The 19069-nt window shown below is 36.5% G+C and overlaps 1 protein-coding gene across 2 annotated transcripts in view; it reads left to right on the forward strand.

Moving 5' to 3' along the window:
- Positions 1 to 19069, forward strand: part of LOC146001315 (uncharacterized) — a 121963-nt gene that overhangs the window by 36377 nt on the left and 66517 nt on the right. For both annotated transcript variants that reach the window (XM_083138624.1, XM_083138623.1), the window contains exon 2: positions 8813 to 9255. In XM_083138624.1, the coding sequence (XP_082994750.1) occupies positions 8843 to 9255 (413 nt within the window). In that variant the 5' untranslated portion in view covers positions 8813 to 8842. The remainder of the gene's footprint in view (positions 1 to 8812; positions 9256 to 19069) is intronic.

Here is a 19069-nt window from a genome sequence, read left to right on the forward strand (position 1 = left end):
ACTAAATCTTAATCTTGGATGAAGTAGCTAATAATCTTGTTAAGTATAGAGAAAGAACATTCAGACCAAAGCAACGCATGGTAGTGGGGGTGTCACATTGAAACCATTTTATTATTGAATCACTGCTTCCTTTGCTGATTATATATGGCTAGTTATTTATTAATTATAATAATTACAGAAATTACTATCACAAATAAAAAATAATAACCAATTATTACATGAGTGTGTCACATATATTTTATCATTCCCTAAAACTCGCAAAACCCATGATTTTTATTAATGATTTTTTGTTTGTAGAAGTGCAGTTGTTTATTAAATATAATTATTACAATAATTACCAACTAATTGTACACTGTCACTGGCATGAGTATCTCGAATGAGACGCATTCAAAGATGATGCATGATATGTCCCCCAAGTGCATTTTGCCTCCTAATTACATTACATTTATGTTTTTATGAGCAGAAGTAATACAGAAATATTAGGAACATTCCAGGGAACCATGTAATTTATTTTCAAACAGTTGAAAAATCTAAAAAATAAGAGGTGGTTGGACTGCAAAGCCCCCTCCCCCTCTTCCTCGGTAAGCTAGGGTTAAAATTGTAGCTGAACCACTATGCAATATGTGCCCACTGAGATTGGCCAATATATGTCTCTTGGCTGCTGCTGCATCATGTAAAATTTTTGTAGCTAGTTGTAAAATATGTGAGTACAAAACTGTAAACTCCTAATAATAACTTCAAGTGAAATAGGTTAGCTGCAATTGGTAAAAAGCCAAAATTTCTGTTGTTTTTTCTTTAAAAAAAAAGCCTGCTTTTTATCGAAAAAAGAAACAGTTCATTCAAAAAGCTAGATTTTTTGCAACTCTATCATCTCACAAGAAAACTTGGCATGTTATGCAGTAGCTTGTTGCACAGCCCAGAATGCCAAAATTTCATCTTCAAACATTGGTCAAATCACAATTTCCCGATAACTTATTCATCACTTTTCACATTGTTGCAACGTTTTTATTTTCAAATTAAATGTCTTCCAAATTTGTGCAATATTCCTGATTGTTGATTGATTGAATTGGCTTATTTTACTTTGTATTTCTGCCAGTTTTGACTAATCGCAAAGATGGGGATGCTGAAATTGATGAATGGACACTCACAAATACCTGTGCCAGGCTTCGGTCCGGGACCCTTGGCATCATAGCATGTTGTGATAACTACTCCACTCCATCATGGAGGCAGCTGGAGTATTCTTTCTGTGATGAAGTTGGTCTTTTTTGTTGATGAAAGTCATCTTTGTTTAGAAGCCCTAGTGTGGCATAGGTATTCTTTTGCAGATATTATCACACACAATATATTTTAGAAATAAAATTGAAGTTAAGAATATTTGGTATATGGAAACTAGAAGTTAAAAAAATCTGGCTTGTTATTTTACTGATGCAAAATATTTTTCTTTAAATGAAAGTTCTGACTAGAATGTTAATTCCGAATTGATGTTACACATGACCGTATTTCCTTTACAGGAAGGAACTGAATGTTATTTCACTCCAACATGAGGGTATATTGCAGAACCTGCAATGGAATTCTTCTGAACTACAGAAAAAAGTGTATTTAAACAACAAAAATAAAAATAAAGGATATATTTTATGAAAAAATGTTTTTTTTTTCATAATAACCATAACCACATAATGTATGTGTAATTTTTGAACTTCAATGCTGACATGAATTGCTTGGTTGGTTGGTTGATTTGGTGTTTTAAGTTCACTTTATGCACAATAAGTCTACTTGGGACTTGACCTACAGTTTAAAGTAGGATGTGAACCACTATGTGCCTCCACCAGATATCAAACTTGGGATCCTTGATTACAAGGCAATGACGTTACCACTGTGCCATCGGGGAAGCCCTTGGACATGAATTGTGCCTGAGCACTCGCTGGCATCATAACTGTATCAAAGTATTTATATTTATATTTGTTTGGTTGTTATTGTTGCTTTAAACACACTATACACAGATATGTACCTCCACTGTGTATCGAACTAGACACCCCTTGATTACAAGGCTCTCATTTATATTTCTTACAGTGTAGGCTCAAACTGGCCAAACATCATAACAATTGTCTGGCGTTTTCTCATTTTTGTAATGTTACTGCACAAAAATTCCTGAAGTTTAGCTTTTATCCATTTGTGAACAGGTAGTTTTTCCCAGTTTTTTAAATTTTTTTACTGGTTCATTAACTGAATCTCTTTTCATGGTCAACGTGTGTCTCCATTCTCCAGTTATATAAGTATAAGAGACATTGTCTTCCAATTCAGGTTACTTTAGGACCCTTTGCATGATCTCCAGAGGTATTTCAAGTTTATAGAATAATACATAATACTTCACAATTAATATTATTAGAATGCAGACTTGTCAAGAATTTCAAGTACGTACAAGGTTTTGATAAACTACAAACATGCAAGTGTTCTATTTAATTATTTTATTTGAGATGAAAGGCTGAAGTCACGTCTTGATTCTTTTGTTATTAACAGGAATATTACAAAACAGAGCAATATATTACACCAGAATATACCAGAATTTAAACATGGTAATTTTTAGTATATGGAAGTTATATACTTTAAAACCACATACTCAATTTGTAACATTTGAAATCTAATTTGGAATATTCCTGTGTAATACTGATAGTTTGACCACTGTGTAGGTTGAAAAACCATGAAAGTTGAACATTATCCCTGCTATCCCTGAGAAATGCAGACAGAATCGAATTATCAGATGACCATGATTCTGCAAAATGTTTTACATCCTGCCAGCCTCTCATCAATTGGTAAAGGGGATGGATAGCGACTAGAGCATGATGCTGATAACATCACTCAAATCCAATCTTCTTCATGACATGGTGTTACAAACCAGGGAGAGTTTTATTATAGCATGTAAAACACTATTTTATACAAATTTGATGTTATTTTAGAATTTAGTGATTTAGTTGTCAATATTTCATTTTCATTTGAGTTTCTTTTTTTTTAGCTCTATCTGTTAATTGATATTAATGAATTAATATCCAGTACTTTTATGCAGTTTTTCTCCCCTTATATTAATTGCTACAATTAAGATATGTGGTCAATTCATGAGAGGTAAAATAAATACATTTAGATATCTTGCCTAAACCTAGTTTTCTAAGTAAAATCCTGTGAATTGTATTTTCAGGAAATGATTTACAAGCTAATATTGTAATAATTTTTGAAGGGGCTTAACCCCAATAACCCCCCTCAAATATGCCATCCATGAATACATGCAATATAACCACAATGTAAAATACCATTGCAGTAATGTAACTGACATATTATGCAACCTAATGGAAATGTCTCTGTAATGTCGGTAATGTTACATTTACATGTTTCTGTAACATTATCAATGTTGTGTTATGTTCGCGGACATTTCCACATTACTGAAACTTACCCGAAACATTTAGGTAATGTTCTGCAACATTGCCGCAATGTTACAATGTTTCACGACTTATGTGTTGCTAACGTATCTGAAACCATGTTGTGCTGTATGGGTTTATGTCAACAATGTTAGGGATATTTTTTGTTACATAAATAACTTTTGCCATAAACGTCGCATTTATTCACTTCACACTAATCACGACCAATAATTTTCAAAGGAACAACAAGACGATTTTTTTTTGCGTTTTTCTCGCAAAATTTTCCCGTTTTTCATAGAGATATTTATAGTAAGTAAGTTTTTTTTGGGAAATCGACGTACATTTGGTTTAAATTAGGATAAAGTCAAACGAAATTTCGATCAAAATCAGGGAAATTTTACAAAAGGGCAATTTTAGCACTTTATGCACATAGAGTAATCAAAATTTGTCAGCAACATGCCCAGGCTAAGCCTCGGTGATTGGCACAGGCATGTGCAGCAAAAGTCGCCACGGCATCGTTAGCCTTTCCAAATTTAAACAGAGTGGTTTACCACAAATGTTATAATTTGAGAATTATTATTATTATTAATATTTATTATTAGGAAGTTTAGTTTATCTACCCAATTTGCACCTTATTTGACCATGCAGCAATAAATTCATTACTTCTTACTGATTAACTTCATGTTAATTTTAGTACAGTAGGTAATAACTAGTAATTTGTATTTATATTCTAATATATTGCATAACTATTCTCTATCTATTTTTTTTGGACATACCTAAGGAATTGACACACCATTCTTATATGAGTCAAGTATACCTTTCCGTGGCGGGTCTGTTTACACGACCAAGTGATTTGAGGTATACGGCGGACTCAAGAAGTCTTGAGTGGTTAAATTTCTTTTGTTTAAAGAAAATTTGAAATTGAGAAAGTTTTATTATTTTTATTGTGTTTAAAATTTGAATATCACCTTTTTTAATTCCCTGATGCTATATTTTGTTACCACCTGGAGTTTCAACGAAACTCAGAAGTAGCATTTACTGAAATTTTGTCTTACATTGCATATTTATGAACCACGGCAAATTGCACCGGCCTATTGTTTATTAGGAGGCCATTAGAGGCTTGTCAAAGCAACCTCTTAGGACACTAATAGCTTGCTTTGTGCAACTCAAATTTTATATTTATTTTAAGGGTTCACAACATAATAATTCATTTTATAATTTTCAACAGAATTTAGAACATGCTTGCAACACTTATCTTTGTTTATTAATTCTACATTTTGTAATTTTGAAGTGAAGTCTATTACTGACAATAAATTATTTCAGTTTATTAGGACACGTAATGGTATTTTAATATCAGGTTCAGGTCAATTTATTGTTATTCAGAATTTAAATAATAATTTGAACACCCACAGATCAATTCAGCTTAACGAAGGGCAATCTATATTTTTTAATTATCAGGATTTTTCGCAGATTATTGTAGACCAACAAATTTTACATACAAGAATTTTAGCTTTCGAACAAGTGAAAATGAAGGAAATTGAGTTACCACTTAATATTCCCAAGAATTTATTTGATTTCACTATTCCCCTATGGACTCCGCTTGAACTTGCCTTAAAGCAACTTAATCAATCGATTAGTAAGGGCATCTCATTTCAGGAATTAGTTTTAAACCCTCTGCCCATGTCTATATTAGTTTTGTTATTTGGAATGTGTTATTAACCGCAACCCTAGGATATTATTTCTTTAAGCATCATCAGCTTGCGAAACAGATTCATTTAGAGCAGCGCAGTAATAATTAATAGGTTAAGGCAACACATTAATCATGGACATTAATATTTTAATTACAGTTGGATATTTTATTTAAATTTTCCTTATTTATTTTCAAAGAGTTATGGCAATTATTTTATCTATTTATTTAATTTATTTTATTTTGATGAGACAATTTAATTTGATTTTAAAGAAAAGGCAATGGAAATAAGTTGATATTGTGTACTTGCATGAACATGAATTATACATTTCCTATCCTTCACTATTTCCTTTCTTTGTCATAATTTTCCCTTTATTCAACCTAACCTGTCTATACGGAACGCCATGGACAAGCAATGCCTACACCATCCATGGGCATTTTTCATGACGGACATCCGCAGGCAGTCTACTATTACCAGGCAGAAAGACTTATTACCATTCTACGAGGGAGACATGCAGACATTTCTAATTATTACTACACGGAGACTACCTTTTACAGGAAGGATGTAATCAACCATACATTTCCCAGTATAGCGGACTATACATTATCAACGACACCTAGTGATGGAGCTAGATAAAATTTCCCTCCACACTGTTTGCAGTTCGAACAACAACTTTTCCCCATTTCCCAAGTTTTACGGGTAATTTACCACATTCTTTACATTGCCCCAATGCAGTCAAGACGACAAGCAATCCAGAAAGAAGAAGAAGCATAGAAAACATACATTCTACAAACAGCAGTTCCGGTCACAAACAATAATTACACAATTGTGCTACAGTGTTTCTACACATACACATGCGAGCTCCTATCATGTGTATCTATTTGGTCATCTAACATGCATTATGGGAAACAGTACTTTTCCATAGCCCTTATACACATTTTCAGTTTTGTGCCATGCATGAGAACCAGTTTTATATGCATTCAAGTTTACATTATACTACAAGGAAGCGACAAGCGCCAGTCGTGTCAATTGACCAGTGCCAGCCTTAACTAGTGCATAATTTTTTTTAAGAAGAAGCTTTTACAATGGATATCCAATTGAACATGCAAGCAATAACAAGCATAACTACAGCACTTTCGAACATTTTAGAAAGCATGCTTTAGTGCCAATGTTTTATGCATATGTTTATCCCAAGCAGTAATTTTTTTTCACCAATATGGAATATCAAAAGCGACACATTTGTTCGCAGAACATTTTTTGATATTTATAATTCGAGAACACAGTTTTTGACACTTGCAAGATACCTTTTTTCTTCTTTATACAGTTATATATCAATTAGTTACAAGGCTATATTACAGTGTATACATTACCATAATTTAGAAAACGGAACGCTATAGTTATGTTTTACCAGCGACAGTTATCAGTGTAACCAATTATATGCACTGAATATTGTATTATGATATATTGGAATGTGCAACATAGCCGTGCAAGTTCATATATTCAACGATGTTAGGAGTGAACTGGCTAAGTAATTAGCACAATGTATTACACAGGCTTTAACACAAGACAAAACATTGAGATATATATATTGTGTCAATAGTTTACATGCCTATTTAGGACGAATGTGACTATTCACATTTTATAGACTTACGTGTGTACCCTTGTCAGGGTTTGTAGCGTATTTACGGGCTCCAATCTTAAGAAACAGTGGGAGCTATGTTTTGTTTTGCGAAGACGCTCCAGCCATTTGCCTCGCTGGCGACACAGAGTAGAAACCGCTTGGCTAGGCATCACAGACTATTGACTAAGTGATCACGCAAAGAGCAATTCTACATAATAAACATTGCGTACGCACAAATGTGGTACATTAAGAGTTTTATCGCTTAACGACACGAACTTTTGTGATTTCTAGTCTTATAATAGTACATATTGTTTTTTACATCGTATAAACATACGAATTTGTTAGTATTAATGGTATTATTCGTTATAATGTTTAGGGAATGAAAATTTTCTTTCTTTCGGGATGCGGCAAACCACAGACAGTTATGGTGGATTTCTTTTGTATATTTGGTTTTTTAAGAAAATATATGGAATTGGCGAACCTGAGTCATGTCAAGCTTTGCGATTTGACTTTTAAATTTTCAAAGGAGAAAATTTTTCTCCGTCGGGGCGAACGTATCAATCCCTAAGATTGTATGTTTATTTTATTAAGTCTCTCTGAACGCTTCATGTTGACCAGGGCATTCACTTGTTTTTCTCAGCTGTCTCAAGCCTCTTAGGCATGTTTACAATGCATTGTGTTGTGCCATGCAAACCTCCTGAGCATTCAGGAAACAGGTAATACTTCTGGTTATGGTGTCAGCGGTTTGCATGGTAGCAATTATGATAATCACATGATTCGGCATCGAGGAAGAGCTCGATGGCCAGGGAATATAGAGGTGGGACAAGCTGGGAGGTGGTGGACTTTGGGGATTGAGTGGAGAGAGAGAAGGTGGTCAGCAAGGCAGTAGGTGAAGAGTAGAACGACGTTCTGGTCGACAAATAGGAGAGAAGCTTACAGAGGACTTCGCTATTTTCATTCAGCTAAAGACTTCAGATAGACAGGTAATTATCCTACACCCAGCCATGATACAGGTTCAACGGTTCGCAAAACCCAACGAGTGACCATTGTCTCTTCAGTAGTTTAATTCCTTTGTGTAATTTGTACCTTTTGCATGCCAAGCGATAACTCGTCATGTCAATGACGAGTGGTCTCATCAAGAGGATGAATGATGAGTAGTTTACATCACCCCAGCAATTAATTGCAGAAACAACTGGTTCAGATCCCTTCATTCTATAGAATGACACGATATATGTTAGTCTACATTGTAATTTCAATTTTATAATCATTGTGTTAAAGGTTAAAAATATGTTGAAATGTATATTTCAAGGTGGGGGAGGATGTTCAGTACTGTAATATAATTAAAATTTAAAAATGATGTTAGAGTTGCTTGCTAGATGGCAGGGAGGTCTGCCATGTGAAGTACGTGTCATATGCATGACGCAATAGGACTGACTGAACTCGAGTGTCTTTGACTTCGTGTGTGTGTGTGAGCGAGCGCTTCGCGACCACAAGTGGTGGTACTTCGTCGTCGTATAACCTGTGTCTTTGTGTATATAATATCCGTTATTATAATATATAGTTGTGTTCATGAACTATGAGAGACTTCATTCTTTAACCCAACACGAAATCAACACACTCCTTGTCTTGGGAAAGTTACGCCAGGTGTTTTAATGGTGTAACGCTACTTCAGATGAGGAGACAGGTGAGTGGAGAAGGCTACATAATTTAGAACTACATAATTTGAATTCATGTCTAGATATTATCAGAATGATTAAATCAAGAAGACTTATGTGGGCAGACCATGTGGCACGAATGGGATAGGAAAGAAGAGTTTACAGGATTCTTGTTGGGAAACCGGATGGTAAGAGACCTGTAGGAAGGCAAAGACAAAGATGGAGGGACAACGTTGAAATCGATTTAAAGGAAATTGGTAGGGATGGAAAAGAGTATATAGATCTTGCTCAAGATAGGGAAAGATGGGAGGCCTGTGTTGCTGCAGCCATGAACCTTCGGGTTTAAGAAGGCTGGAGAGAGAGAGTTAGTTAGTTAGTTATATTTTCTCATTTTTTTTCAATTGAAGCAATCTGATGTTCATGTGTAAAATGTCTTTGCAGATTTCGAATGCCTCACCCTCATCAACACACATGGAGTTTGACGATCACCCTTCTTTCCCACAAGTGAAGGTAGAGCCTGGAATCATGAGTTGTTTAGTGGACAGTGAACCCAAACCTATTCCTTATCATGAAGAGTCAGCTGAAAACACTTTGGAGCCAGCGTCATCATCATCAGTCGTTAAATCTGAGTCCAGGGAGGGAAAAGTTAAAACGGAACTGAAAAGTGAAAGCATCTCCAATCATATATACTTGAACTCTTGTACTGGGCCGAGTGAGTTTTTACAGGAGGATAGTAAATATTTGGATATGAGTGATAACATTACACACTTCAGTGCTGTTGAATTAAAAAACAATGAGATTGACAGTGTGAAAGTAGAACCCGAAGATGTGAAAAAGATTGAGTTAACAATTGAAGATGAAGTCCCAGCTTCAGCGACAGAAAGGTGAGTGCATGAAATATTTTCAAGTGAATGTAAATGAGTACTGAGGGTGGCTACTCACCTAAAATTCCGGTAATTCTGCCTGAATAATTGGCTCTGGAAATTACGCGTGAATTTTCTTCGTAGATGTGAAAAATGGCAGCTTTTAATATTCCAAATCCCATTAAATTTATACATATTTATGAATGTCCTGAGGCAATTTTTTCACTGTTTAGCTTGGTGTGTGGAAAATGAAACAAAGTTCAATCTGTTTTGCTTTTTCGAATGGACAGAAATTCTGCATTAAACAGAAGCAATCCATTTACTTTGTTACAGACAATCTATCTGACAGATGGAAGATTATTGCAAGATAAGATATCTTGATGTTGATTAGGTAAATTTTGAGTTTGAAATTCTTTTACAGTATATACAGGATGAATCTATGGGATTTTGAAGTGATAGGAAATTAAAACGAACACACCTGCATTTTTCTTACAAAAAATTAACACACTTCTATGCGAGCACCTTTAGTGACATGAAGAATGTCCAGTCGGTATTCCACTTCAGGCTCCGTGCACTGCAGCATGTCGTCAGGGATGGTATCAATGGCAGCAACAATTCTGTCACACAACGCATTCTCGTTTGGCACCTTCGTTGAGTAAACTGCGTCCTTAATATACCCCCAGAGGAAGAAATGTGATAGACTTCTGCGGGCTGTGGATGAATACATCATGAACTTGCTCAACTGTCTCATCGGAGATGTTTGATGTTCCTCCCCCTGCCTTCTTCAACACACTCAATGTTTCCAGAAATATTCTGTACCATGCCCTGATGCTCATGTCCATTGGCGGCATTTTGCTAAAGACACGCCAAAACTTACTCTGCACCGTAACAATCGGAAATGCTGCAGGAGCATCTGTGTTGCAGCTGCAGTGTTCGGCCTAGCATTGTCATGAAGAAGGACAGTTCCTAATGGCAACATTCCTCTTCGCTTGTTCTGAATTGCCATTCGTAGACGTTGAAGTGTCACACTGTATGAGGCTGCAGTGATGGTCATGCCATGTTCCATGAATTCCACCATCAACACTCCTTTTCTGTCCCAGAACACAGTAGCCATACACTTTCTGATGGAGAAGGTTCGCTTGCACTTCTTTGGTTTACTTGGGGAATGGGAATGCATCCACTGTTTGGATTGCTCTTTTGTTTCTTCATTTTCGAAATGGACCCATGTCTCGTCCCCTGTGACAATTTTGTTAAAAAAATCCTCTCCCTCATCATGGTAGCGCTGAAGAAACGTTAAGGCGGCGCCCATTCGCTGTCCTCTGTGCTGGTCGGACAGCATCTTGGGAATCCATCTCGCACAGAGTTTGCAGTACTGAAGTCTCTGAAATTTCAAGAGCTGACCTTGAAATTTCGGGAAACGACTCACTCAACATAGAAATTGTGAACCGACAATTTTCTCGAATCGCCTGATCCACTCGCTGAACAAGATCATCGGTTGACACTCGCTTCCTTCCCTGAACGTCTGTACATCCTGCTTCAAAGTTCCTGCACCATTGCCACACTTTGCTGTCACTCATGAAAGTTTCACCGTACACTGCACTCATTCGTCAATGAATTTCGGCTGCATTGCACCCCTCAGCATGAAGAAATCGAATGACTGCATGCACTTCACACTTGGCGTGCGACTCTAATGTTCTAGGCATGTTTCCGTGCTCACTGCGCACTCCGAACTGACACGTGCAACGTGACACGATCAAGGGGCATACTAGAGACACTGTGCAACACATGCGTGCACAGCTTCATTGGATTTTCAATGTGGTTTTTATTTCACGGCCGATCGGACCTTGATAAAAAAAAATAACCCTCGTGTATGGTCCTGCACACTTCTTCCTGGCCTAAATCCACTTTGCCTTTCTTCGAAGTTATCTTCTATTTAATTTCTCAGTCTTGTTTCTAGAATATATCTTACTGGGAACACTCAATAGAGAAATTCTCTCTATGGTTTTTACATTCTCTGTTGTCTCCTTTTTTAAAAATAGGGATTATAATTGAGATTTTTCAGTCTTTCACTATTCTCTTCTCCTTCCAGCATATGTTTATTATCTTCAATAATAATTGTTTTTCTCTTTGTCCCATATATTTAATAATTTCAAATGTTATATCATCGTGTCCTGGTGCTTTTCCTAGTTTCATTTTTCTTATAGCTCTTTGAAGTTCATCTCCAGTGATTTCCTGTTCATCCCTTGTATTTTCTTGATTTACTATTTGTTCTCTATAATCCTCGCAATCATCTGTATTATTCAGTTCATCAATAGTTTCAAATAGTGGTTGCGGTGGCTCAGTCGGTAACGTGTCTGACTACCATGCTAAAGGTCCCGGGTTCGATCCCTGGCCGGTTCAAATCCGGGAACTTTTCTAACGACGGAAGCAGCCCCGGCGCCCACCCAGCGTCGAATAACATGAGTACCTGGGGGAAACCCTGGGGGTAAAGGCAGTCAGGGGCGTGATGCTGATCACATCACCCCCACACACGACCGGATCAAGAAAGTGTGGGGCGTTACCCCCACACCCCCTATATGCCTTCATGGCATGGTGCTATGCACAGGGGAGCACTTTACTTTTTAATAGTTTCAAATAATTCTTGGAAATATCTTGTCCACCTCTTCATAATTTCTTCAGAATTTGTTAGTACTTTTTTCCTCTCATCATATATAAATTTTAATGGGCATTCTTTAGGTTTTCTCATAGATTTTAAGGCTTTATATAACAGCTTTTGGTTTTGTGAGTATTTTTTCTCCATAGCTCTTCCAAATTCTTCCCACATTTCTTTCTTTGTTTCCTGGACTATAGTCTTTACTCTATCGCTTTGAATTCTGTATTCTTCAAATGTTTCCAATGTTCCTATCATTAAATATTTCTTCCCTGCCTTTTTCTTATCTTGCACTTCCTTTTTAATGTCCTCTGTCCACCATCTTGTCATTTTCCTTTTCACATTTATCTTACTTGTTCCACAAACTTGTTGTGCTACTTTATGGAGTATGTTTCTCAGCTGACTCCTCCTAAGTCCTCTTCACTCTCCCAGGATTCACACTTTTTGAGTTCTTCTTCTACTGTTTCTCTATACTTTTCTTGTATATCTGCCTTCTTTAGTTTTAAATCTTTAATCCTCCTTTCTGTGTTTACTCTTTCATTTCATTTTCTTTTGTACTTTGTTCTGGTGATTTCTTGTCCATGCATTTTAAAGGCCTTCTGTAATATTAAAAACTTGTGGTCACTATTTATTTCTGCTCCTCTTTCAACTCGAGCATCTCTAACCAACTTTTTCCTATCTCTCTCTATCATTATGTAATCTATAATAGATTTGTCATTCCTTTGTGGCTCTTCCCTAATATATCTATATACCGTGCGTCCATTTCGATCTTCAGCTGAGAGATCGGGAGAAGCGTGGCGGGCGGCGCTTACGGAGATGCCGACATTTGCACCCTGTAATGCCCGCTTATTTTTATGGACATATGCAGACATTTATATAAATATTGCAAAACGAGCACTAACCTGTGTTATATCACGCAAAAGTTCTTCTGTAATTCATCCAAATTCTGCTCTTATATACACAAATAAATACGCTATAGAAACGATGTTAATAGCCACAGATAATAAAGCATTTTAAACATAGTTTTGACCAGTAACGTCCTGCTTAAGTTTATATCCTTGAAAGAGTTTTGTGGCCAAACAAACCTCTACGCCGTGTTTCACAAGAGGTGGGCGTGTCCAAATCATCGGAACATTTAGCCACTAAGCTACTAAAATTAAAACCGTACTCTTATAACACAGGTTAGTGCTCGTTTTGCAATATTTATATAAATGTCTGCATATGTCCATAAAAATAAGCGGGCATTACAGGCCGCAAATGTTGGCATCTCCGTCAGCGCCGCCCGCCACGCTTCTCCCAATATCTCGGCTGAAGATCGAAATGGACGCACGGTATATGCTTATGTGGGGACGTAGTATTTACAATTAATAAGTCATTCATTAAACAAATTCCAGCAAACTTTCTCAATTGTTATTAATTGTGTCTTCTCCAAATCTTCCTATTACTCCTTCCCAGTCATCTGGTTTGTTTCAAACTCTGGCATTCATGTCACCTAAAAGAATGACTTGTTTCTCAATTCCTTCTATTGTTCTTTGCAATGTTCCATAAAACTGTTCTTTTTTTGTGTTACTTCATTCTCATTTGGAGCATATATAATAACTAATGTTATCTCTTCTTCTTTTTCAGTTATATCTACAGTCATTATTCTTTCGTTGACATATTTCCATCCCTTTATGTTCTCTTTCTTGTCTCTGTGAATCATGCATGCCACCCCTGCTTTTGCTTGTTCTTTTCAATCTACTTCACTATATATCAGAAGAAAACCTTCATCTATTTCTTCTACTCCTTTACCCTTTTTCTTAGTTTCTGTCAGGGCTAGATATTTTATTTTTGTCTCTTTGATTTCCTTAACTAACTCACATTCTTTACCATTTATGCCTATCCTGTTCGTCTTCCTTGTAATCCATCTGGCTAGCTCTCTGTTAGTTCTTTAATCGTGTAAAATTGGAATGTGCAAAGGATTTGCCTACAGCATCCCAGAGGAGGGGCTGCCTCCTCTTTGCCTCTGCGCTTGCACGGAGCATTAGATGTTGGTGCTCCTGCTCTAGCAGCCTTTCAAACCAAGGCTGGATTTTTCAGTAGGTGTTTTCTCTCTTAGCATTTGAAGATTCCTCTTCTCCACAAGGCAGTGGTTCTCTCTTCATTACTCCCAAGAGAGTGGGTTGGCTCTTCCAACATCTGCACCATACCGAAGGACTCCTTCTCTGCCACATCTGCCATTGAGGACTTCACCGTAACCCTGGTAAGGGGCCCTTACATGGTACTATCAGCCGGAGCCAGCTGAACCATTGTTTTTTAAAGAGGTGTTACTCCTCTATGTTCTTCCACCTTTGGAGCCGTTGACCGGTAGGTTGCTTCTTAGTCTGGCTTCTCCTCACTAGCCTGACCGACACGGGAGACCCTGCCAGTAGCTATGCACCCGCTGGTATAGCCTAGTGAATCGTTAGATCACGCAAGTCCCACCACCAAGTATAAGGTCATGCAACCACTAGGTGGGGTCATACTTTGAATAGAAGACTTAAAGTTCATGTCCTCTTCCCAGAATAGCGGGGGAAGAGGGGACAAACTCCAGATTTTTATGTTTCTTTTTCATTAAAATTCAGGGTCATGGCCCCCCAAACCCCCTTCCCCACTCAGTTCAGCATTCTGAATTGTACACGGTTGCATGCCCTGATGCTTTAGCTGCAAAACAAAAGTTATCCGAAGTAGATTGCTCCCATAGTGCCCGAGTTATAAGCATTTTCTGAGCAATATGCAAATTAGTTAATTTTTGTAAAAAGAAACAGAGTTTCACATCTTGGCTCCTTATTCAACTTGTATGTCACCCAGGAACATGAAACAAGTTTAATTCTCTTGGGAAACGTCCATTCTTTAAAAGGAAGACTAAATTTCGCATCCTCTTCCCAAAATAGTGGGGGAAGAGGGGACAAACTCCAGATTTTTATGGTTTTTTAATTGAAATTCGGGGGTCGCTGCCCCCCCCCCCCCTGGGTTCACCGTTCGGAATTGTAAATGGTTCCATGATGTTTTAGTGCAAAACAAAAGTTATCCGAAGTATTTTGCTCTCATAGTGCCAGAGTTCTTATGATTTTTCTCCAAAAAGTGTACAAATTTAAAATTCACGCAGAAAATCCTTGGCGAAACAGGGGTTACTTCCGTAAAACCTGCCCGGTCTAAAGGCTTAAAAAAACAACAAAAAAAACAACAACTTGAGCGTATATGGCACGAAATACATGAAATGATTTGTCGTTACTTTATTTTCCGATTTTTAACATTACGTCGAAACCCCGGAGGTTCATCGAATACATCCTGTACAAATGACAATTTTTCGTTGATTAGTACATTCCGTAACATATGTGACTCTTTTGTTTGCAGATGTATTTTGAGTCTGAGTATATGAATTGGTGAATGTAAACTCCACACCTTAAATTAAATGTTAGGATACCTTTTAATTCAATTGAATTGGAATTTTTATACACATTGGAATCGCACAGACCCTTTATATTGTTAATGTGCTTGTGTGTGTATGCGTGTGGGTGGTGACAGGCAGTAATAGATAAGGTTGAAGTATAGGAAACATCTGCTTGTACTGTTCAATTTTTGGGACGTTCACTTTGGAAACTGGGAATTTTACTTGAATTTTATCACAATCCTAGAGTAGCCACCTGGGTACCACATTCTGGATGGCCACAATTAAAGTTGCTCCACTCAGAGCCCTCTGGAGTACGTGCGAAGCAGCAGATTGCACTGAAACTTGATATGGAGCCAGTAGAGACCATGGGAAGTGAATGCTGATCAAAAATAAAGTAGCTTACATTTCAATGTGAATGACTCTTTGGAAGCATAAGGCAGTGTGACCAGTGGTCAGACAAAACATTTTCCAGGATGTTGTTCGTTGTGCGCCAGATTTCAGTGAAACATTTCGATCTGGTGCTCCAGAGGGCTTTGAGTAGAGCAAGTTTAATTGTGGCCATTCACTGCTATATTTTCTCAACTTGAATATTTAGTTACATTCATCTTACATATGAGTAGATGCATTGATTTTCTTAGTCACAATGAAGACCCCTCTTCCCTTCTCCTCCCATCTTTATAAAATAAGTCATGCAAGTCTTGCAATAAGTAGCTGGTGACCATCCACAAGAATGTGAAAACTGTTGCAAGGTTAGGCATGATGTTTAGACTTTTAAGCAGAGAATTGAGCAGTTATTAGCATTAAACTTTCACTATAATCAGTTTGGTCTTATTAATTCTTAAATGATTCTTATTGAAACTGAAGCATGAAGAAATGCAAAAATTGTAGGGTAGAGCTGATACCGATGCTGATGTATCACTTATGTTAAACATACCTGGGCTAACTACGTACACTTGGTAAATTTAAAAGAAAATAAGTAATTGCCATGTTATGTTCGTCTATCCTGTCATTGAAATTTGTGTTACATTTTCCTCAAGAGAGGGCTCCTAGTGTTGTAGCATGCTGCTACGGAGGTTGGCTCATGTGCAAGATTTGTGAAATCATGTTCCAATTATTTAGGTAAAGACAGTTTTATTTGTTACAGTTGTTATAAGGAATGGAACAATTTTCTACATAATTAAAAGTAAATGTGTTCTGTCATGTAATATTCCATGTAGCGTCAACTCAGTATATTTTGTGTAACATGTAATTGATTACGTGCAAAATTTGTGAAGAGTAGTGGCATGTAGCATTTTCCACTTACAAAGGTAAGGTGAATTGATTTGTTAAAATTAATACAAGGACTTGGGCAATTTTCCACATAATATTCCATGTACATTTCTACATAATGTTTAATTTGCACCTCATGTGAACTTTAGCATCGCCAATGGGATGAAAGCACGTTTTTGCTGTTCAGCTAAAAGAAATAGAATTACTTGTTGGAATACATATTCAAAACATTAACATGGGACATAATGAAACTGAAAGGAGAACATTTGAGACTTGTTAGGTATAAATTTATAGAAAATAATAGCTCATCTATTTGTCTGTTCTACTCAATAACTTAAGCCAAGCATTATTTCCTCAGAAACTATTAGATATGTAAATATAGAATTCAGTAAACTCAAATATCTACCTGCCAGAATGGGATATAGGAGGCAGAGTCAAAAAGTAACCTTAATATTGGTATAAAAAATCAGTATAATGTGGTAGACAGTTGTTCATCACGTACATAACAGGTATACATACCCTTCTGTTGTAAGTGCAAGCATGCACAGTGTGATGGGAAATGTGATGTCAGGGACCACAGCAAGATGGTTGCCCCCTTGGGAACATGCTCTACAGAGGAGCAACTTGCTGTTAACCGTTTTTGCAGTAATGAGGGTGCAATATGGAAAACATCCATTGAAGGAAGTGTCTTCCACTACCACATCCTGCATATTTACAGGACCTAGCACCAGGTGATTATCATGCATTTGGCACCCTTAAGATGGTATTAGGTGGCATGAAGTTCTGCACTAATGATGAGTTGATAAATGTGGTGCATGAATGGTTTTGCAGTCAGTCAGAAGAATTTTTTTCTTATGTAATCTGGTCATTTGTGAAACCCTGGCACATGCATTAAACATGGTAGAGACTAAGTTGAAAAGTGATGAAGTGATTTCAATTACATTGTACATATTTTGCCAATAAAAAGAAATAAGGTTACTTTTTGACTACTATTTATAAACATTACTAGGCAAAGAGGTGCTTGATGTTCACTCACTGTGTTTTACACAGTACCATTGAAAAATTAAATGTAACGTAATTGTGTCAGAACAATTTTTAGTTTCTAAAGACATGTAAGATATAAGAGAAAAGTGAATGAAATTACAGGATGCCCACTCACCGGTAATTTTTTGAATTCTGGGAATTATGCATGAATAATCGGCATGCTTTTTTTCTCCACACATGTGAAAAATTGAAACTTTTAGTAATCCAAATCCAATTGAATTTATACTTACTTATTTACGAATAGCCCGAGGCAAGTTTTTCAACTTCACTTCTTTTTCTATTAAGAAGGAAAAGGAAATTATTATTATTAGTGTCCCTTGTAGAGCAATCTCTGACAGGTGGAACATTATTGCAGAAGATACCTTGAAGTTGATTAGGCAAATTAGAGTTTGAAATTCTTATATAATTAAAAAAAAATCGTAGATTAGTACATCTTATAATATTTGTGACTTGTGTTTGTAAATGTACTTCAAGTCAAGAGTGTGTGAAATGGCAAATGTAAACTTCGCACCTTAAATGAAATATTTAAAATGTATCGAATACATTTTTTGGATACATTGGAATCACACAGACCCTCAATATTTTTAATATATTTGTGTGTTTGTGTGTGGGGGTGGTGAGACGTTGAAATAGAAAGAAAAAAAAACATCTGCTTGCATCCTTGAATTTTCATGGTCCTAGAGTGGTCCTGAATTAGTGATTGACAATTTGCCTGCTAATATTTATGCACTCTATAATATACTACTGGAACAGTCGACAAAGGCATTGTGCAGGGAATTCAAGTACCAGCACCAATTAACCCCAGCACTGGTAGCTTGGAATTACATAATTGTGTCTGCTTCAGGTTTTCTACAAAATTTTATCCTACAATTTTACATTGAAGAAAATGCATGAAAGCCCATGTAAAGTTTCTTTTTTTGGTGCTCTTTGCAAAAAACTCCAGTCCTGAGAGTGTAATGTGATATTACTAGAGCCACATATTTATGGAGAATAAAATTTTAAGATTTCGGTGCTGTATATAAAGTGACATTTTGGTGTTATAATTGTGAATAAAAACCTAAATTTGATTTAAAAACTACACTTATTACACAAAATTAATATCAATTCTAATAGTATATTTATGTAGTTGTGGGAGTATGAAGTATATTCTTATGTCAAGGAGTGCATTTTTGCTTCTCAAATATTTACAGCAGAATTAGTGAATTTTCCTTCATTTCCACAACTCCCAGGATAAATCAGACCTCAGGAAGTGTCGTGTTAGTAAATAAATCATAAATTTCGTTTGTATGAGTTTATTTCTCATTTTGTAGTTCATATCGCATCATTATGTGACAAAACATGGCAGCAAAATACACCTCATACCTTCCAAAGACATTGAAAATTAACATTGCAATGTGTTGTTTCACATTCCGTGTTTTTGTCAGAAATTAAATATGCATGCCCCTAGATATTACGAACAT

The sequence above is a fragment of the Lepisma saccharinum genome, chromosome 17 (genome assembly GCF_977018435.1).
Source record: "Lepisma saccharinum chromosome 17, izLepSacc3.1, whole genome shotgun sequence".
Taxonomy (NCBI): domain Eukaryota; kingdom Metazoa; phylum Arthropoda; class Insecta; order Zygentoma; family Lepismatidae; genus Lepisma; species Lepisma saccharinum.